Raw genomic sequence first — 23,501 nt, forward strand, 5'->3', positions numbered from 1 at the left:
CCAGCTGCCTTGAGATCATTAACAAGATCCTCCCGTGTAGTTCTGGGCTGATTCCTCACCGTTCTCATGATCATTGAAACTCCACGAGGGAAGATCTTGCATGGAGCCCCAGACCAAGGGAGACTGACAGTTATTTTGTGTTTCTTCCATTTGCGAATAATCGCACCACCTGTTGTCACCTTCTCACCAAGCTGCTTGGCGATGGTCTTGTAGCCCATTCCAGCCTTGTGTAGGTCTACAATCTTGTCCCTGACATCCTTGGACAGCTCTTTGGTCTTGGCCATGGTGGAGAGTTTGGAATCTGATTGATTGATTGCTTCTGTGGACAGGTGTCTTTTATACAGGTAACGAGCTGAGATTAGGAGCACTCCCTTTAAGAGACTGCTCCTAATCTCAGCTCGTTACCTGTATAAAAGACACCTGGGAGCCAGAAATCTTGCTGATTGATAGGGGATCAAATACTTATTTCCCTCATTAATATGCAAATCAATTTATAACTTTTTTGAAATGCGTTTTTCTGGATTTTTTTGTTGTTATTCTGTCTCTCACTGTTAAAATACACCTACCATTAAAATTATAGACTGATCATTTCTTTGTCAGTGGGCAAACGTACAAAATCAGCAGGGGATCAAATACTTTTTTCCCCTCACTGTATAAATTATACAGCATTTTGTGAACATATAAGAACATTACGATAAAGGAACCAAAATAAGACTTAGTAGTAAAAACAATAACATTGGTAGTTGCAAAAACAATACCTGGCATTTTACCTGTTAACTTTCTCATCGAAGTATCATAGCAGAACACTGCTGACGGATTATGCTCAGATAGGTCAGGTGACTAGGGGGTTGAACAATTCTAGATCAACACCTATTGGTTTTCCTTTTCCTTTCCTAGTGTCTTAAAATCTCTCTTTCATTTGCTTCCATTTCCTCGCCTGTGATGGTTCTGTTAAAAAAAATACACCTTTTCTGACAGTTCGCCCGCACTGAATACCCATCCGAGAGGGCCTGTGGATACATGACATTTGATGCACGTTAGGGCTATGATAACTACAGCTTCCTGAGAGTGACCGAGGTCAAACACCAATCAACCAAATCAACTGTAAAACAAATCAAATTGTTTTAAATGTACTTTTGCACAAGCCAGCTTCCTTTCTTAGTTGGATTTCAGGAAGATTTCTAACAATGCTGTCATGAAGATTGTGCATCCGTGGTGCAAGAGACTGTAGACAACAACAATTAATGGGGGGGCATGAGGACTGGCCTGCATAGAAAGACTTCATACACACCAACGATTAAATAAACACCCTCATTGTACATTCCCACCAACACACATCATTCCCAATATCACCATCTCAGATACTGCCATATGATATAGATGCAAAGGACCGTGTTTCACAGCATTTAGCAACATTATCTAGCTATTGTTCTCTATTTGCAATAAGGAAGTTACTTTGCTAATGTGTTTTTTATTATTATTCACTCTTTGGCTGAACTCGTATAAACCAGAGAATTAATAACATCCCTCTGCGGAATACACGCCTCGCAGACACACAACCGCAGAGGGAGCTGGTCGTTAAAAAGCCATAAAGAACCACCACTTCCGGTTTGACTTTAATTAAACCTAATAAAACCGATTCCAGTTGTGAATTATCTGCGTAAATCCAGGTGTTAAAAAGCTGCGTAATCGGGACAGTAAAAAAAGGTTATTAAAGATAATTTTGTGGTTAATATCAAACATCTCAATTGACAGTGATAGGGTCTCCACAACTGGCAAATTAGTTCGAAGAGAAATGTCAGAATTAATAAGCCGTTTGGGGGTTTTACATTCCGATATTGTTTTTAAATGACACACTGGGAAACTAATATAGACCTCGCCGTGGGAAATCCCAACTGATGCAACAGAAAGACGCAGTACTGCGTTATTACTTCTGAGTAACCCTCTTTGCCGCAACAATATCGAAAAAACAATGCTGTAATGCTGTAAACGCAAATGTTGACAAGAAAAAAATGAACAACAAAAAAAGATGTAGACTGGATTCATGTAGTCAGTCTCTCTGTTCTCATTACTCTTTAATGAGTGTAACTTAATGACTTCTCTTTTTGCCTTGTTTTTCTCGAATGCGCTTCAGCGTCTGCTATCGACCCTGACCTCCCCCGCCTGCGCAGGGCCCAGTGGTAACCCCAACCCTAAACACACAGCAGCGCAGGTGGAAATGGTTAGCGATTAGCCGCCCTAATGTGAACAAACACTCTCTAATGAATGGGCTTCTAAATATAGGACTCGGCCATGAGACTGGGCACACAGCCACGCTCTCTTTACTCTCTCAATAACACCGCATGGCAGAGGGAGCAGGCTCCACGGCCCGGTATACTCACCGGCCCACACATACACACACACACACACACATATATATATATATATATATATATATAATCGTAAGCACAAACCCACACACACATTTGAATACATATACACACACACACGTCATATTGACTGGAGGTTGGAGGTGGGTAACAACCGCAGTTCTGTATCTTACTGCAATAAACATATAAAACATTGAAACGTCTTCAATGACGGGACTAATTTGATTGTTTTTTCATTACACTGTGTCAATAGTATTTCCTTTTTTTAATGGGGGGCTTTCGTGACAAGAACTGGAGCATGCTGGGAGAGCATTAACACCGCTAACCTGGTTTAACCCAAAGGATGAGGACAACTTCAAGACTACTGTCACACACAAACTCAAGACCAGGCACACTCTATGTCAGTCTATGGAGATGAGTAGAGTAGGTTTGTGGGGGGCGACAAAGTCCCAGTAAAAGTAATCAGGACCTGAAAAATCATCTGCCTCCACCATGGAAAAATGAATGAGTGTGTTTTCGTTGCGTGTGCAAGTTCCCCCTGAACTTAATTTCCCTGTAATCGGACCCGGTCGATAAGCTAGTTATTGTTCTGTAGCTTTTACTGCAACTCTAACAGAAGAAACGCTGCTCTCTCCCCTGACTGTGCAAATGCAGGGGTTAACTATGAGTTGGGCTTGTATTCTCCTGCCCCAGTCCTCAAGAGTTAAAAGATCAGCCCGCTGTCAGGGCGTACTGTTTGTTAATGCAGAACGTGACACTAATACTGCGCTAATCTGCAGGATTAATGCGGTGACTGTCAGCACTCCAGGCACACTAACCTTTCAGGCAACGCACACTTTCTAGTGCAATGGGCCGCGATATAAGTAGGCTTTTATACTTTTCATTTTTCCTTGCACTTTTATGCACTTTTAGTAGGAAAGGACTGAATCAAAATTCAATTATTTAGGGACTGTAACAAGTAAGCAGAAGGTATTAAATATTAGATTGATTGTTTTATATGAACTCTCTACCCGATTTCTCCGCACACCTGCTGGAGAAACGCCCATCCCCAAGTACACCCCCACAACCGCAACGCTATCTGGGGAAAGTGCTTCTTCAGTGTCGAGAGTGACATCAGACAGACAGCAGCCTAGGAGACACATTCCCTTCACACACACACACAAGACGATCTTTACAAAAAGAGATCGTGCATGACTCTTCACCTATAATAAAAAAATAAATAAAAATAAAAAATCCAACGTGTTCAGATGAGAACAGAGAAAGAAGTGATGGGCATGCTGCTGAAAGAGCTCCAACGAGATGAGATGATGCTTGTGAACATTAATGAATTGCCATAAATGACACAAATCTCTCCAATTTAGGCAAAGCTGTTTAATCCCACTCCACAATTAGTAGATATCTCACATACCAACATCCTGATTCAACACACACTTCAAAAATGGGTGTGATTTGCAAAAAATACTCCTATGAAAACAAAATACTTTAGAGACTTACGACACCATTGTGGTGTATCCTACAGTATAGCCACTGAGGTGTTAAGACATTGTGAAAACATATTAGTACAGATATGAGGTCACAGCCGTTTTCAAGACTGTTTTTAATGCAAGTTTAATTTGTCTTCAGCTTTTGGTCAGTACTGTTTTATGCACAATAACCTGTACATAACATAAACAAAACTATTATACTGTATGTACTACTATTGTAAGATGTTTTAATGAAACAATGTCAATATAATATTTTTTACAGATTTGCATGAAAAGTTAAACAAAAAAGAGAACAGACATATTTATGCCAGGTGACCTTTGTCGTGTTATTTCCCGTTTAAACCATCCGATTGAATCAAGAGAGCAAACAGATAAAGAGAAAGTGTTATGGACTTCTGCAGATGCATTTGCTAAAGAGCTATAGGCCTTGGCTTGATTTTGCATGAACAATTCCTGGTTGTTGGCCTATTTATAGCATCCTGTTTATTGCTCAGTACAGTAACACTGGGTCCAGGGGGTGCGCTGGGCCATCACACACACCTGATCTCCACACTGTGTCTCTGCGCTGTGCCCAGTGCCGCTGTATAGCACTGTAGTGGAGCGCCGGGCTGTTTAAACAGATCTGCCAGGGAAGACATCTCCCAGTCAGAGGAACAGAAGTCTAGATGCCAGCCCCCCCATCTTTTCCTTCTACAGTGTAATCTGTTTGGGGTTATTTCTAAAAAAAAATCCCTGTCTCTCTCTCTCCTGGCTCTCTGTCTCTTTGACCTGTCTCACTCCATCTCTCCTGGCTGTCTCTCTAATCTCTCTCTCACTCTCTCTCTCCCCCCTGCCTGTCACTCTGCTCGGTCTGGATACTGATTTCTTGGCTTTGTCATGCCTGCTCTGTGACACTATCGTTGCTCTAACCACAGCCTTCTCTTATCTCTTTGCCTTTTTCTTTCAGTCTCTCTTTTTGCTCAAAAGCCCAGCAAACCTGACAGAGGACAAACCAGAGGGCACAGTTACTGTACACTGCGGAGGAGGCTAAAAATAAAGCCCCGATCACAGGGACCCTATCTATCTGGGTAACGAGTCTTGTGTCTTGTTAGAGAACACAATGCCATCTCATCCATTACGGCGCAAAGAGCTCCTTGCAGCAGTAAACTCCACTCTGAAACCTGACAATGTGAAATGACCGGCCTGGCTGACAGTCTCCGACTCCCCAGCTCCCCCCACATCACCACAGGCACATTTCAGTGTGAAGTAAACCGCTTCCCTGCCCTCTACACACACTCACACACACGCACACACACCCCAGCTTAATGCACTGCAATCAAAAACCCTTTGCTGCACTTTTCAATACACTCCATTTAAAAGCATCTCCCTTCAGGATAAAAGATTGCAGCAATGATCCCCCCCCCTTCCTTTGTTTCTCTCTCTTTCCATGAAGTCAAAAGCAGTGACTATTGTGCTGAAAACCATGGGAAGAGATGAAATCAGAGCAGCCGACGCAGCGGTTTAATGATAATGCTTTTTTTACAGTTTGCCAGTTAAGAGTACCTCGACAACGGAGCACACCAAGCTGTTTTCACAACACATGATGTAAACCTCCGTGATGCAGACTGTCACCTAAAGACATTCAAGGTTTGCATGCAAAGAAGAGCATTTACTTTGAACATGTGTAATGTGGAAGGTTGATTCTATCACTCCACATTTATGGTATTATTTCCCCAAACTGAGTCAATTCGTTTTAATTCTAGCACCCCTGAAACCCCCTACTTTGAAATCGGTCGTCCAAAAAGAAAGAATGCGCTCAGAAAAACTGAATCAGAAATGTATCTTCTGAAAAGGACCCTTCCTTACGTTTCCATGAGAAGCCAACAAAAAGGTAGGAAATTCTCTCCCGAACTTCACAAATGCACCAAATATTGAACAAAGCGTTTACGTTTGGCTTTTGCAAGTGATATTTGCGGTACTTTTCTTTTTTAATGAATCAGCATCATTTCCACAGATACTCCCGAATCTAAAACACAATCAGTCATATTGACCAGTTGGGACAAGGAAGCCTACCCACTTTCAGATGAGGTTAAATTAGCTACCGCACTGGCACTGCATTTATTTTATCAGAGATTTATAAAAATAGCAAAACAGCCAATATGGGTAAAATGAAAATGAATTCTGGTTCAATTTATGGTTGGTAAATGCAGTAATTTCACACTCCGTTAAATTCAATTTGTTCTCGTTTTGGGGGCATCTCTCAAACCTGTCCTGTATCGTAACCCCCTTTCTCCTCGCACACACACACTGGCAGTTGACATTTAAAAAACAAACAAAAAAAAAACACCTTTCTCTCTAATTTGACCTCAGCTCTCATTATCTGCAAATCACCTGCTTATTGTTCAAACCAGCACGGGAGCCAAGGGGGAAACACATGGGCATGGATTAAATTGGAGTGGCTGTTATAAAACAAAGACAACAGCAAACGAAACTCCATTAATATCAAGGTAAATAGTTCTAAGCAGAATATGGAAACAGAGGGCTCGTTTTCAAGGTTAAAAAAGGTTAACTGATGGGATCCGAAAGGTACGTCTTGCATTCCCATCTGTCCATATTGTCCTTCCCACGTCTCATTGGCCAGCCCAGGAAGAAAAATACCATTTATGAGTAGCAATACAGTATTATAGGAAATGTATCTGTATCAACATCAGATTAAAAACTATAGTCAGCATATTTTAGTCACTGAATCTACATGTAAAAGAGAAAAGTGTTTACGGTTTCTTTTTTTGGTGTAATTGCTCTGATATCAACAAATTTAAATGATTTTATTACTTGATAATATTATTATTACACCATATGACTACATTCATATAATCTGTGTTGGGGAAAAAGGCACATAATGTACTGTAAGCTCTCTCCTATAGCTGTAGTCTTTGGTTTCCGATGAGATTGCTATTGTTTAAAGCTGATAGATACCACCTGCATCTCTCCTCCACTGGGATGTGTGGAACAAGAGAATGGCAAATTACAAACTCGTACCCTGTCGTCGTTCCATTTGTAAATATTAGAAAGCAGCTTCTGGCAATAAATCAAACGGTCATCGTGTAGAAGTCTGTAATGGATTTGGCCTAGGCCGCAGTCTAATAGGGGATATTGTCGCATCACCAGGGTCCTGTATTGTTTACGGCTCCACAACGCTCGGTGTGGCCAGCTTGCTGTGTGGCAGAACCACGCACCTCGGCTGCACAGTAACAGACAGCACAAAGTGGAGAGTAAAACAAGTGTCAAGTGGAAATGGAGACGCACTCAAAAGTCATCATGCCTGTCACAATAACAGCACATACTGTTTGAAAGCAAAACACTCATTTGCCAGGAGTGTATCATTACCCCATTTACAGCAAACATCAGCCGACTCTCAATTACAGCTATCAACAAGGATTTGTTTTTCTCTCTCACATTGGTAATCCTTCTTTAATTTGCGTTTTTTAGTTATACTGTACAGTTGTGCTGTGTAAAGTTTCACACAGTTTTTTTCATTTAACCTTCCCAATTTGGAATGGGCAGGTTTTTTGGGTGTTTGTTTATTTTGCTGTATTTATCAACTCAACCTGATACCTGTGCCAGCACGAGCAGCTAAAATGTGCCGTCAAGAATCAATACACCTGGATCTTTTCACACTATGGGCGCCCACACTAATATCAGAGGTGGAGCGATGAAGGCGGGGTAATGGAGCTGTCGTGCAAAAAGCTGGGGAGTCCCTGGCCAACACATGCCCACCCAACGCAGGCACCATGAGGACAATAATGTGTCATTTTGTAGGGATCGCAGTCACAGTCCACTAAGACAAAATTCAGACAGGAACCAGCACTGTCTGGACTATAGGGCTTAGCCTATGCTCTGAGGGGTGGCTTTTAGCACTGAGTACCCCACTGCTGCAACATGAAGCCAAAAAACGAAGAGTAATAGGACAGATATGGACAGTTCTGCTTTCTGAACCTGCAGGGCTACTACAGAACAATGAAGCTGGGCTGGTATAGTGACTAGAATGGAACTGCACTATTGACAGACTCCTTATGTCTTTAGTGTTATTAACGGCCATGCTGGGAACCAGAATGGAGAAAGGCGGAGGGATTTCTTGCCCTGCGAATTTAAGATGCAAATGACAGAGTAATTTAGCAGCCATTTATCACAGGGCAGATGCTGTGCTCTCCAATCCCACCGGCCAAGACAAGGGGGTGAATGAACTGGTAACATCTGTTGCTGCTGTGCCAATTACAATAGCATCTTGGTTCTCCAGAGTGATGGTTAGGGCCCTGGACTTAGGGCCAGAGGGTGGTAGGTTCCCAGCTGTCCCTGAGCAAGGCATATTACCCAGAATGCCCCAGTACAAACAGGATTCCTTGTTAATTGCTTTGGATCACAGTGGCAGAGAAATAACGCTACAAAAGGTTCAGTCACTTGCTCAGGGTGACGCACAGTGAGTCAGTGGGAGCTGGGCTTTGAGCTGGGAACCTCCTGCTAATGAGGAGGACCCCCTGGCTTCCTTAACATGGAGTCTTCTGATAATGAACTGAGTGATTAATGAGAGAGATTCGATCAGATTTTGTCTCTGTTGCTTTCCCCCCATGCAAGTAAGTCTAAGCTTGTCCCCTCTTTGGGTGTGGTGCCAGTTTACATGAAATCAACCGTGCACAGCTGGGATACTAGTGCTCCCCAGAACCAACTCCACTTACACCAGCCAGTGCACTCCAGCAAGAACAAGGGAGTGGAGTCCACCCTGGATTTGTGCCACTCCGCACTGGAACCAGCCCTGAGAACAAAGCCGGGTGGTGTCCGGGATGGGTCTGATTCACACGAGAAGAAACTGAGATAGACCAAAACACTCAAGTATCATTACCTGATATACACAAAACAACAACTGCCACATCATCGTCAGAAACACACGTTTACTATCAACAGCGTATTATGTTTTTTTTTTTTTCTTACATTAGTAATCCTTCTATCTTTTACTTTTTTGTTTGGTTATAAACATTCTTCCTCTTCAATTCAGAGCGTGCAGTTCACAAGTGTTTACTGCCACCCAGCACCAGCCACTATACTCAAGTAAGAACAAGGGAGCTTGGCCGAGTCCACCCAGGATTCGCGCTCCTCCACATTGGTACCACACTGAGCAGTAAGCCTGGTGGTGTCCAGGATGCATCTAATTCACACGAGAGGGGTTTAATTAAGATCTTTGTTGAGCCTGACCAGACTGAAGCTATCTGTGACACCCTGGAAGCACTGCCCACCACACAATGAGGACAAACATTGGCTTATCCTTACAGCTCAGGGTGTCCACAGGTTGGTGTAAATAATGCAAATAAGCCCCACCAGGGGATTTTCTGTTTATACATTTCTCCACAGAGGTAATTATATTCTCGTTAGCAACTGTGAGTCTGGATTTTGTGGCGTTCCAAAGCCCGTGTGAAAACAATTCTCAAGGTCTCTAGTCTAACAGTGTTTCAGTAGGAATCTGAGAAGCTTCATTTGTCATGTTTATAAATGAGTGAGATTTCAATTAATAATCATATTCAGAATTATATTTGTGCAGAATCATTTAGTTTCACATCAAATTATGAAGATGTACCTTCACAAAGAAACCAAATCCGAAGTGTTGCCATGTATTCCTCAGGCTGTGTTGCTGAAACACCATTAATACGTCCCAACCGAGTGGAGACTTTTCAGCTTGTGTCTTGTGATGAGAGAAGCTCCCGAGATCACCACCCCTACCCTGCCACCCACCTCAACAGTGGCACGGAATGACCAGCCCTGTGTTCTGGGTGGCAGTGGATGGGATGTAGCTGGAATGATGTTGACTGGGGGAAGAGTAACACTTTACAACCGAGCAGCAGCTACAGGAAATCGTGTGGATTGTGAGCAGCACTTTGATGGAAAAACATTAACCAACGGTTTTCTGAGGCGAGCAGGGAATGGAATTTAACTTCGCAGTGATCGACCGCAAAACAAAACTTGTTTTTGTTAAGTTTTTTTTACTAAATAAATTTGCTTAACTGGTATCTGGTAAAACCAAATAACTTATTTCCAGCTAAAGCACAGGTGACAGATAGGTGACATTTGCCAAACAAATAATCCCAATATGAATTATTCAATAAAGTAATGGTTTTGTGCAGCTGTATCAAGTTCAGCTGTGGGACAGGGGGGAAACAGACCGTTCGCAGTGGTGAATGTACCTTAGTGCTCTATCCTTTGACGGGGAGCTATATAAAACCAGGCAGACTACAGTGAAGCTGAGCCCCATTCAGCTAGCACACAGAGCTGTGGCCCTTTCACCGACCCTGCGCTGCTATCATTGAAACAGACAGAGATGCAACCTGGTCTTCTGAAGAACTGCAGGTCAGCTGCAATCTGTCTCTATGCTGATCCTAAAAACAAATTCATCGATCCAAAACCACTGCAACCTTAACATTGGGTTTACTGTGGTTTGCTGAGGAGCAACATTGGGTGCCTGTGTGTTAGTGTATTCTGCATTCAGAAAGGGGAAATATGCCAGAGGCTAAAAAAAACATCATGACCAAATCTGGAAGCGAGTGTGATTTCCTCAAAACAACACAGCTGTCACCAATGCTTTCTTTTTTTTATCAGTGAGATACACTGGCAAAAGAAAATCAAGCAAAACTGAAGTGAATCTGTATGATGTACAGTTTTGTGCTGATGCTGTGTCTGCCAGTTTGTCACCATGCTGAGCAACTGCGCTACATCACTAATTTACAGTCATCTGAGAGTTAATAAGATTCCACCAAATTGAACATCATCTCCCACCATACATCACCTGGGACAAAAGGTTTCAGCCAAACTTAATAAATGATGATATTACTAATAAATGACCCTGGTCCACAGGAAATTAATAACTGCTGACAAAGCCAGTTCACAGCACTGTTGTTTCACCGAGAGTACATTTTAAAGTCATGCCGGTCAGAGCAGACACAGCTCCTCCATCTCACCATTTCAGAAGCTTGAGTTAGACCTGCTAAGGAAACTTTCCAGGTCGTTCAGTGTGAGTCAATTTACACACCGACCGTGCGGGAAAGCGCTTGGTAACGAACTGAGGACTGGCACCTCCGACACACGCGTCCACCTGTCACTCCTCACTGAGCCCAAACAGGCAGCCTGCTCAGAGGATCACTACATTTCTAATATGAGGCACTATAAACTGTTTACATTTCAAACACAGTTTACTACCTGGCAAGCCCCCCAATCACCCTAGCAAGAAGTAGACCCCAAACACCCCACCGGACAATCACACCTCACTCACTCGCAGCATCCTTCTTCCCAACTCGCTCTCAGACGCTTGCGGTCAAAGTTTTGAATCCCAGTAAGCGGGGATGCAAGACTGCTGTGGATGTGCAAAAGTCGTGGCAGCACCAACTAAAGGAAGACTCCAAACCTCCCAAAAAAGTTGGAGGTGAAACTTTTTTTCTTTACAGAAGAGCAAAGGAGAAGAGGAGGGAGGGAAGACTGAATCCAGTTACCGCTCTTTCTGCCTCCGGGACTTGTGCAGTAATCCAATGAGAATGACCGCGGCTCGGATCCCGGCTTTTTTGGAGTGGACCCGGCTGGCAGGCTCCGGTTCAGACATAGTGGCAGCTCTCTGCCACGGGGTAGAGTGGCTCTGTACTTCCAGCAACTAGCAGAGCAGTGCTGTGTGCATGTGTGTGCATGCGTGTGTGCATTAGGCTGACCGGCTCTCTCTCTCTCTCTCTCTCTCTCTCTCTCTCTCTCTCTCTCTGTCTGTCTGTACTCCTCCCTCCTCCTCAGCCCTGTCCACGCCTGCTGTAGTCTGATAGGCAGGGCTCCTGTTTGCATAAGGTGATTGCTTTTCCTTTGCATTCCCTCCCCTCCTGCGCCTCTCTCCTTCCCTCCCTCTCAATCTCCCTCCCCTTCCAAGTCTCTCTCAATCTGTTCACTCACTCACTCTCTCTCTCAGTCCCTCTCCTCTCTCACTCTAATACAGTTCCACCTCTTTCATAGTGTTAGTCCCAATAGAAACTGAGACAGTCAGCTCCAGGAGCTTAGGTGTGAACTGTACAGTTGTAACACATCAGGCTACTTTTGTTAATTTTCCTCTGTCCTTGTTACTTTGGTTCCTGTAGTTTACATTACCACTCTTCTTTCTTTTAATTTTATTTTTAAAGAAGAAAAACGCTCTCTCTCTTGATTCCTCTTCCTTGGATTCTCACAGCACCTGTCTGACCTTTATCCTCTTTTCCTCTTTCCCTCTCTGGTTCTTCTTTAATTTCCCCCTCTCCTTTTGCATTGTCACCCTTTTTCTTTTCCTTCAAGTATATACCATAACCCCCCCCACACACACACACTCCTTAACTCCTGCACGTTCTCTCTCTCTACTTTAGCTCAGCAATGACCTTCATGTAATCTGTTTTCACTTGCAGACAAGCAGAGGACTGTGTCGCATGTCTTTTTAGAGAAAAACACTCGCACAAAATCTCACACCCACTCCCACATTCACACAAACAAAAATCCTTACACAAATACACATTCTCACATTTGCCCAAACACACAGATTTATGCACACACACACACACACACACACATACAGCCTCCTGTTACATGAGATCATCAGAAAATGTAAAAATGAGAAGATCCCATTCTGGTTTGGCTAACTATCCAGGTGTTTTCTGCAGCAACCTGGAGAGTGTACTTCACCTACATGGATGGCTTGTTCGAGTTGAGTGCACGAAGCACAGGGAGCACGTCCCGCGTGTTCGCTGTGTGGCTGTGGGGTGGTGAGCGGCGGCAGGCACGCTCGGCTCTAGCTGGTGACTTTACTTTAATACAAGCCATTGATTTTTATGTTTTTTGTTTGGCCGCTGACATTTGCAGTTCTTCCATAGCTGCTTCCCTCGATTCAGATCACTGCCAGGAGCCTGCTGAGCTCCTCCTCACGTCCAAAGCGAGGTTCTAGACGGGAGGCGCCTTTTGTGATCCCATTCAGATTCTTCTCAAATAACCCCCTCCCGTCCCAGTGAAGCTGGTGGTAAGACTTGATTCAACAACTAGTGCCGATGCCAAGTAAGAGCTGACCTCAAACTTGAAACTAGACCGTGAAGGAAGAGCTCGAGTAACTGCATCTAAGAATGTATACAGAAGCTCGATGGCAAGATCATACTGCATCTTAAAAGCAAAAGCATTTATATTCCCCTCTGACTGCGGCAGAAAGCCATCCCGGACACCAGAAATCTCCCAGCCAGATCATTTGACGGAGGATGTTGCCACTTGCCCTGCTGCAAACACAATGTGTAAGGAAACCCTTGCAACTGAACTACTGTAGTGCTTCATCCCTCCATCTGGCAGGCGTTTCTGGATGGCCTGCCTGTGTTTGTTCAGCCCGCACACAAACCGAGGTCTAAACGTGCTGACCGGTGCTTCTCCGGGCCGATCATTAGAAGGCTGTGGGGGCAGGTGTCATTTTTAAAATGTGGCCTCCCTCAGAGCTTCGAACATGATCACTGCTGCTGCTACTATGACTACTGTTATGCTAATAATACACCCAAAACCAGCTCCTTCAGGTAGTGTTTGCTTATTAATAATAAAAAGCTTGGTCTGACTGGTGCTCGTCTCGTTGGGGTGTCAGTGTTGAAGATGAATGAAGTAAGTCACATTGCCCGGTAATTCAAAAATCTAATCAAACAAGAAAATATGAGTCATAATATTAGCAATACAGATAAGATGCTGTAATAGATTTTTTTTTGGGAGGGGGGACTGGTTCTCTTATCAAGCTCTGCTGGTCGGGTGGTAAGGTGACTCTGCACTCTCTTCCCGTGCACCTCCCTTCCTGTCTCCAGGGCAAAGTTAGCAAACGTGCAGGCCCCGCCCCAATGGTGGCCGTATCCCTTGTCAAAGGAGACATGACTGTTCCTAACAATGGGCCATGCAAGGACCATTTTTATCTCACTAGCCTTGCTCCCTGAATCCCCCCCTACAAAAAAAAAAGAAAATAATTAGAATGAGATATAATTGAAACAATGTTTTCTCCAACTTGCTATTGACTAATCTGGCGTTTCTTATGTATGAGTTGGTGTCTCCTATTTAGAGGGGTCTGGCCCCTGGGAGGAAGATGATGTGAGTGACAGCAGCACTTAACGAGACGATGTAACGCTAATTCGTGGTTAGGGTGCATTAACACTTCGAAGTTGCTGTCAAAATGCTGAAGCAGCCAACAACAAGCAGCGGCACGCTCAGTGAAAGTTGACAACGGGGCACGGATTTAACACCCCGCCCGCCTGCCTGCCTGTTCGATATCTGCACAGCAGCCCAGAGCATAAGAAAGCCTGCACTCAAACCACAGTTCCTGCAGAAACAGTATAGCTAGGTAGTGTCATCTCAAAACCAGACTGAAATGTACTTTTATTGGTGTCCCTGTGCGATACAAACTTAGTAATGAAACTGACAGTACTAAAAAAGAATTGAAAGTTGCCTAGTTACGGAGCCCAAGAGATGAAGCATAAGAAGGGAAAAAAAAGGATGATTTTGTGATCACAGTTTAGCCTAATTAGTGTTCATGCTTCTTTAATGTATAACTCAAGATGGCTTTTTTGTAATATGTGTATGCACTTTAAAAATTAGGGGCTCAATTTAATAAACCTGTGAAAACAAATGATTGATTATTATGCTTTCTAATTTGTGGCCACACTTTCTTAAATTATAGTCCTGACAAATGAATTAGCCATGCTCAAAAATTCAACAACCGTAAACACTTAAGTACAGTTACAATATTACCTGTACATAGAGAAGAAGCTGTGCTTAAAATGTGTCTGTAATGACTAAAGTGCTGTACTTTAAAATGTGCTATGATGTTACTCATACATCCTGGTACCTATCAGATTTTCTCCAACAGTCCTAAGATAAGTCACTAAAGTATCGTTTTCTCCCCCCCCCCCAAGGAGAGTTACATTGGTATCTGAGAAATGTTGTTTCCTCATAGTAAGCCAAGGCTCTTTGTGTATGTTTCATTGTGTAATTGGCACAGTACGGCAGGTCAGGGCGGACAGTGTTTGTACTCTTTGGGATGCTGCTGTTGTAGTATTTCACCTAGATTGTTCCAGTTAAAAAAACAACTACTGTATATAATTGAGAAAAGAGAGAGAAAAAAAAATCAATAAGATATATTGTAACAATTGTAAGTTGCCCTGGTTAAGAGAAATGTAATAAAAAATAAATAAAAAAACAGTCAGCGGTAAACAGTGTTTGTTAAACTGTTCACTGCAGTTGGCTTGTTGATTGAGGAATTAAAGCTCCAAATGGCATCTGCTGTAGACATACACGGGCTAAACGCCAGCTCTAACCTTAATACTACCCTGACAAGTTACACTTTCCTATATACATCAGACTGAGCCCAGCTTTATTAGTCTTGCATATCTCAGCTATCTTGCACTGTTTGTTTTTTCTGCTTATATCTCTGTTTTTATTGTACCATAAGTCATCTGAGCATTCTGTTCGTTTGCTTAGTACTCCTGTTCAATGAGAGTCACCTTGGGCAAAGGCATCAGCTAACTATTACAACAATAATAATAACAGTGTAGTATGTTACGAAACAGGTTTTACTATTCAAATAATTACCAGGATGTTAAACAATTCTTTATATGTGTTTATTTATATAGAGCCTGTAAGTGTCTATATTTCTTAACCGCAACATGGTTAAAGTGGTTAGCAGACTTATAATATATCACATGATTTTTATATACAATTACCCATTCATATAGTTGGATTTTCACTGGAGCAATCTCGGTATAGGACCCTGCTGAAGGGTGGTAGCAATCCTCTGCCTGGCTTTGAACCCACACCCTGCCACTCAGCAGCCCAGAGCCCTGACCACTACTCCACACTGCTGACCAACAGAACGCACAATGATGTTCATGGGAGACCAACTGAAACAGAGTGACCTTGAAATGGGATTTGCTTAAAGCTGTAGGTGGGACAGTTTCTCATACCACTTCCTACACATTACTGCACTGTCCCAGCTCTTCACCATGTGTGTGTATTTCAAAAATGTTATCAGTTACACGGCTTGGAAATTAAAGATGTTATGCTTCCCATAACACTACTCATACTAGATCTAAAAGTGAGGTATTTCTAGGGCTGGAATGATTCGGTGTGTTGATTTTCCTTATCGCGGCTAGCTAGGAAATGTTAAATCAGTTTTCTTATCTACAGCCACACTGTGAGATCTGCGTTACATTTGCGGTGAAGGGCAATGGACAACGGGGACACCTCCTGTACTAAACTACATAAAGTTACATTTTTAGTTTTAGTTTAGTTTTATCCCAGCGTGTATACTATTCCTGGCAAACATACCTGCTATTCTAACGCATCATATGGCAACCCTGTGCCTCAATTTAGCAGCTGTATTTTGCTCCTCTCTCTAAATTAAGTTCAAGTAGTTGTTTTTTTTGGAATGAGGTTTGCCCTCCACGAAAAGCTAATCAACACAGTAGATGTCTTCCAACAGAGAGATCGACCGCCGCTTTCTCCTTAATAATATTCAGCGACTTACGGTTTCACTCTTGTTGGGAGAGAAAGTCATTAAAAGTCCGTGCGCACCGGGAAGAGATGAACGCGACTCACCTCTTCAAATCCCCGGGCTTGAGCCAGCAGAGTCTGACGTGACAGTTTACATGCGTTTATCGTTTTCTCCTGCCTCTGGAAGGAGAGAGAAAAACTCCCTGTGAAGCTGACAGACAGACACGAGGCACAATCTCAGGCCACTGACTCGGGCATAATTGCCTGGCGTTGATTTCGACACAGCTGGAAACCGAGACAAACTAAAACAAAAATAAATAAATAAACAAAAAACCCTGCATGACAACATGCTTGTGTCTGCAGTTTGAATTGATTTTTGCAGTTGGAATTGAAAGGCCCGGATTTCTCAAGTGCTGTCCTTCAGCTTGAGAGATTCACAGCCAGATCTTCAGTGAAGTTTTGTTTAGCTACAAATGTACAAAGAATCTCTGGACGTGTCCACTCAGAGCCCTACATGCAGTGAGTCAGGAGTTGGGTTACCATAAAACCCCTCAATCATTTGATCTACAGAGTGGAAAATTCCACTGCTCAAATTCAAAGAATTGTATGGACTGGCACCTTCCTGTCTCTCAGATTCAATCCCTGAGTCTAGGGCCTAAATTGAGAAGTACGGTCTACTGAGCCTGACTTGCTCTGTGCGCCTTCCTTAGGGACTGCTTCCTCTGGGTAATATTCCTTTAGTCGCCTGGCACTTGCACTTTGGATCTCTCTCCCAGGGGCTATAAACGGTATTTCTAAATGATCCCTTCTTAAAACCACTCAAATGGTAAAAAAAAAAAACTCTTGTAGTGTGTAAAGTGTCTTAAAATTGTATGTGTGTGTGTGTGATGTGATGTGATAAATTAATATTGCTTGACTGATTGATAGAAAATCTGTCTGTACTTCTCAAAGGCTACAACGAAATACGCAAATGGAGGGACCAAATAAATATAATTTCCGAATCACAAACTGTTGCTGCATTATATAGCAGAGCAAGGACTACAGCGTTCCTTTACATGTCTGTAGTCTGATTGTTACAATAGATTCACTTAATTGCTCCGGTCTGACAGATGACCTGTGTGGAGGGGGCTTGGATTAATCGGGGGGTCAAGGGCAGTCCAGGAAACTGTTGGACTTCTCCGAGTGCCTGAAGGGCTCTACAGGCTTGTGTCGCCACAGTGAGTCACGGGAGCTCTGGGAGCCCTGCAGCGTTCTCAGCGAGCGCTGCGTCAGTCCTCCCGACCGTATTCAAGCTCTGCCGTTTGCGCTGGGGGACGGGCAGAAAAGCAGGTGACCTGACAGTGGTGATTTAGGGGGACGACTGTGTGTGTGTGTATGCGTGTGTGTTAGCCGGCGATCAGCAGACACACAGGTGCACCGAGCTTATTAGCAATTGCCACTTCCGAACTAGGAGGTTAGAAAAAGGAGAAATAATTGCTGATGCCAAAATATGAATCAGAAGCTGACCTTTACGGCTGAAATTGTATCTCTGAAAATGAGACACAAGGGACAGTAACATTTATACTGTGACAGCATTCTTCAAAGCACCAGGATGCCCTTTTTCTCCCAGTGATGTCAGCCAGGCCACTGGGGCACTGACTGGAATTCATACCCTGCTGACCCCAAAGACAGGTCTACTATATACCTGTATACAGGCAGCCCTCCCACAGATTGTGTAGCGTTTGCTAAGGATTCTGTGCTGACCGTCCTGCTGCTGCCCCAAACACCAACCTCAACTGCTTGTAACAAACGTCTCTGTCCATTACCCCCCACCGCTTACTGCCAGCTTCTTCATCAGGGGGAAGGTTCAAAGCTTTTATATTTCACTTCACGGCAACATCTGTTCCCGATTTTCCCTGAAAAGTACGATTGATGTTTAAAAGTCCATATCTGGCAAAGAGGATAAGGAAAAAGACCTGAAAGTAAGTTTTTACGACTTACAAGGGCTTGCAGCTTCCATATACAGACACGCTCTGTACATCTAGACTATACAGATCATGAAATACGTCTTCTGCAATGGAAAAGGACTTTGTTCTGTGACAACATGACAATCCACTGTGATCTAAAACAATTCCAATGGGTTCATAGCTATGAGCATGTTTTTAAGGAAACTGGATCAGACAGAGATATAGTATTAGCGCTCATGACGGGAAATCCTCAAAATATCATTGGGAAAGAAGAGACGTTTTATGGAAGAAAAAAAAAGCTTTCTATACTGTTTTTGGAAATACACTTTTGAAATTTTATATCAGCATTAATATTTGGGAAGCCGTTATAGTCAGAAATATATATTTTGGGAAATATCACTGGAATTCTCGAAAGCAGGGTCAGACACTCTTCAGTTGTGCAGCCTCACCCTACGCCTCTCTCCATCCCTCTGCTGCTGCTGGGTGCACAGTCTGCGAATGACACTGAATGACATTGGAGACGAGACTGAAAACCAGTCCCAGTAGGACACGTTCCACCCCGAGCTGCGCGAGTGCAAAACAGCGAGTCGGCCATAAAGAACGTGGAGCCGCCAGACTCTTACCGGTTATTGTTTAAAAAGTAATGGCCTTTTAAAATTTTGATTCGGTATTCCATCTTTGTGTGTGCCCATGTGGAAACTCCATCACAACACGCATTGGGGACTTGCAGCAGGCGGGGGCTAGGACTGAGTTTGAGTGCTGTCTTTTTGTTTCCTGATTTGCGGACTAGCGGTGGCGTTGTTGTTTACATGCGGGTAAATAAGTCATTACAATAGAGGCAGTTGTCATGACCTATTTTAAGGTGGTGATGGCTTTTTAGACTTTTGAAGCAGTTTTGGTTCCTGTTTGAATACAAAATGAAACCACAAAACGAAACATTCAAGGTCCAGAGCAGGAAGTGTTGGATGAATACAGTATTAATCAGAACAATCTGAAAGTACAACCCAGCCGGACCACCTTAACAAAGTCACGACGGTAGAAGTTCTACCGTCATGACTTTTGAACTGCATATGAACCGAGCCAGGGAGCGGCGAAAGGGCCTCATTCTTCAAAGCTGGTTCCCTCTCCTGCACTTAAGACAAATGGCGGCTGGATCAGTCTGGGAGATTTCCTTGCAAACGTAATACAGAGCCAAGCACCAGCCGCAGCAGCCAGCATGCTAGAGCAGTATCAAATCTAATACAGAGTATCGATTACAGCTGGCTAACAGTTTAATTGTTTCTTCTTGCAGGGGAGGGCGATATGATTTATACAAGCCGGGCTGCACTGGGGTCCAGCTAAAATTAGCCACGCATTGGAGCAGTCAGTCTTACCCTTGAGCGCGGCCCATTAGAGCATCACTGGGACAGACAGCTAATTCACTCAGTGGCCCGAACCTGTCACAGTGAAACGGGTTATTTTCGTGCCTGCTGACCACCATTATCCGAAAGCCTGAGCGTAGTGACAGTCCTGGATAAACCGCTGACCCGTGCACTTCAGCACATTAAAATATTTATAGCAAATGTAATGATGCCACGTAGAGTACGGTTACTGGGGCGGGCAGGCTTTTTTTTGTTTAGTTTTTATCACCTCACTGTTGGTACTTTAAACTGATTCTAGACAAGTCAATTTGTGAAACCCGGACACTGAAACAAATTAGGATGCCAAGCCTGGTCCCTCTGAAATAATACACGACTTGCGAGGCTGTGTCCTTGATAATGGCACAAGAAGAGGGCATTGTCGTCATGGCAGTGTGCCAGCTGAAGGTCGTGGGGGGATGACTTTAATTATTCACTACTTGTCTATTATTATTAGTTGTAGTAGTATCAATTTGGCAGATGCCTTCATCCAAGTAAAGCTGTACAAGTGTACAATCTAATCAATGCATAAGGCTCTATTTCCAAACTTGTGTAAGGATGCACAGTTGTATCAGATTACAAAGTGCCAAGCAAAAATCAAATAGGAGGATGACAACAGTATCGGCGAGTGAATGAGCAGCCAGGGAGGGTAATGCAAACAGCAGGCTGGAGGCAAGTATAGAGACAGACAGGGTATGTATTAATATAGAATAAAATGATCATGTACTTGCATCATTTTGTGCACTGGAATGGGTACTAGGATGCATCTTTTGAGTCTCTGTGCTACGTGTTGCATCCATCTGTTTACTGCTAAGCATTCGTTGCATTAGTAGTACAAAATTGAGACTTAATGTGACTGCATTTTCTAAAACATGGAGGTCATGTCAACTCACATGTAGCGGTGGTGTCAGCTCTCAGCAAGTGCAAAACAAATTGTAAATTGTCTGTCAGCGAGAGGTGTTGGGGGAGCAAACAGCAGCAAGCAGGAAGCCGAGAGGAAAGGCTTCATGTGTTTTTACGATGCATCTGCACGTCTCCAGAAATTAACATGGAAAAGTAAGCATTTATTGGTCACTGCCCCGAATCTGAATATAGATTGAAAGGAGAGGCAAGGTGGAAAGTCGAACTCAGTCACAGAGCTGGCTTTGCAATTGGCTCTGCAGATGCCTTAAGGGAAAAGATCTTTAGGACATCTTCTTGGGAGAAGTTTGGAAAATCAGTAAGTGTTTGAGGTCTGTTTGTCACAGATCGGTCATAAAAGAAACCAAAAAAAAAATCTGAATTTTTAGCAGTTGGTATCTGTGGATGGATACAACCCAGCATGCCAACAGGAAGCGAGAGAGAGGTCTTGACATTGGCACTGGGCTCTATCTAAATCCCCAGGGGTCAAGATCCAGTACTGAGTTGCAGACAAAAGGGTTAGATAGCTACGCTTCAGCAACATATTCAACATATTCTTTGACACGATACAAACATGGCATTACACATGAGAAGCAGGGGAGTTCTGCAGTTTGTTCTCCGTTCAACAATGCACTCTGATTTGCACAGCTCTCCACACGACAGTGGTGACTTCTGTAATGAAGCGTCACTTCTCGCGGGCATCCTAGTTTCCCGAGCCAAAACCGCAAAGGCTACCCACGCCACTGCTTACTAACAGGCGCAACAGACCGCAATGCACTGCACTGTTTTTTCCGTGACGTTTTACAGCGGCACCTCTCCCGCACTCCAGGTGCATTAATGAACCTCAGGACGATGTCACTCTGGCTGGATCAACAGGCCATGAAAGCAGGACTTTAAAGGGTCTGTATTGAATCAAACACAAAAAGGGGGAGGACCACAGTACCTAGAGCATATTGAAGGTCTCCGATTTATATGCTGATTAGTTCTGTAACATTAGGAATGATACACTAATACACTAATCCTCTCAAAGATTCATAATCTAGGGAGAGCATAGCAACACATGAAGTCACTTGTGTTCTGTCTCGGATTACAATTATGATAGGTTTGATGGCATTTAAACTAATTAAGATTGCTTGATGGCTTTTCAACTGTTCCATTTAGGACTCTCTCAGTAATAGCGACCTGGCTCTCCACAACCTGGCCTTCTGCCCCCTGTTAAACAGCCAGGGTGTGAAAGCGTGTCACCTTCCTGTCATTGGAGACGGCACTCAATCAGAAGGTGGGCCCCACTTTCACTGGCACTAAAACCAGCCGCAATAACCGGCGATCCGATTCAGCGCCCAGAGAATCGCATTACTTTCATCCGTCTACTCCGATAGCCTTGGTTGCACCTAATTTCTCCGCTAATTTCAGTTCCTAGACTGCATGGGGTTAGAAAAATATAACCACCCCCCCGTATGAGAAAATATGATCAAACTTCAGGACTTTATTTCCATTTGTCATTAAAAAGCAGACCTCAAGAGCTTGATAAAGCTCCACACAATCTCCACACTAATACCGAATTTGTGATTTTTCTTAAATTACTTTCTTCAAATCATATTTAGTTGACCTTTAATCTGTTCAGACCCAATGAGAAGAAACTGATCCACAGACTGAATCCTGATATTCCTTTACAAAGTACCTACAAGTACAAAGTCTTTCTCTCTTTGTTCTGCTGCGTGTTTAATCACAGATGTCACCCCCATCATAATCAGCAGCCCAGACAGATTCAGACAAGGACACCAGTGACATTTTGGTTTTCGGCACATTTAAAAGGTTCCCAGCTACAACATCGCACACTGCAAGCTTCCTCCTCACTCGTCCGTTATCACTCTCGTCTCCTCTCTCTCTGTACCTTGACTCGTCCTCGGACTACAACAAGACAGCCTGTTTCTGCTTAACCTTTCTCGCTTCCTGCACGCTTTAAAAGTCAGACCGACACCAAAACTAGATATTTTTGTATTTCTTGTCATGATGAGTTTCGCCGGCACTGTCAGAGAGCGAGAGAAGTCGAACTCCACACAGCCAGTCTGTGACCATTGTTTCGGCAATTCAATACACCCATTCTCTCTCTGTGCTCACAGGCAATTTCTACTGTACTGCGACTGAAAGAAAATGTACAGCCCCCAGGACTTATTGTGCATACTTTCCTGTCCTGTATCTAGATGTTATTTATTTAAGACTTTGTTGGAATTCAGGATCACGTTATAAATGCTGACTTTACACAACACGTCACTGCAGAACATGCGTGCCTCAACACCAATGCTTTTGGCAAACGTTCTCCATTGCCATTCATTTACATCCACTTCTGCACTAACTCCTATTAAACATCAGGGACTCGACATGAGAGTGACCCCGTGCCGCTCCATAATCCCCCGGACGCTTAAGAGACAGAAGAGAGTTTTTCAATTTTCCCTTAGACAGAAAGAAATGAGCATGTCCATTATTAATAACTTTGTCAAGAAGAATATTGATGGTGCGCGCCAGACGAGGCTCTCTGCATCAGCCGCTTCCCATTTCCGGACACTGATTAGAACAGGTGAGCAACTGATCAGCGTCTCCCGTATGATCGGAAGAGAAACGGAAAGATAGAAATGCTTTTTACTAACAGATTGTCTTGGATTTATTGATGTGCCGTCTCCAATGTCCAAGTCTGCATTAATCGTCTGGTAGATAATAAAATAATTTGCCATTTATCCTCTGGTCACAGAACACTGATTGCACCGCAGATGAGTGGCTGGCGATATGAAACAGCTGCTCAGAGTGACTGGTTAGTCCTGGGCTGTAATTAGGCATTAGCATTCGTCTTTGCTTACGCATTCACTTCTATCAGTTTAAGGAGCAAGTGAAAAA

General features: G+C 43.4%; 1 protein-coding gene across 9 annotated transcripts in view; it reads right to left on the reverse strand.

The window, feature by feature from the left end:
* rap1gap2a (RAP1 GTPase activating protein 2a) overlaps window positions 1-23,501 on the reverse strand; it is an 89,354-nt gene that overhangs the window by 39,357 nt on the left and 26,496 nt on the right. For 4 of the 9 annotated variants that reach the window (XM_066696315.1, XM_066696312.1, XM_066696311.1 and 1 more), the window contains exon 1: window positions 11,362-11,580. The exons of 4 other annotated variants lie outside the window; for them this stretch is intronic. In XM_066696315.1, the coding sequence (XP_066552412.1) occupies window positions 11,362-11,468 (107 nt within the window). In that variant the 5' untranslated portion in view covers window positions 11,469-11,580. Of the gene's footprint in view, window positions 1-11,361; window positions 11,581-23,501 lie in introns of those variants that run through there. One more of the 9 variants, XM_066696314.1, reaches the window with a different exon arrangement.

The sequence above is a fragment of the Amia ocellicauda genome, chromosome 22, assembly GCF_036373705.1.
Source record: "Amia ocellicauda isolate fAmiCal2 chromosome 22, fAmiCal2.hap1, whole genome shotgun sequence".
NCBI classification, from domain to species: Eukaryota; Metazoa; Chordata; class Actinopteri; order Amiiformes; family Amiidae; genus Amia; species Amia ocellicauda.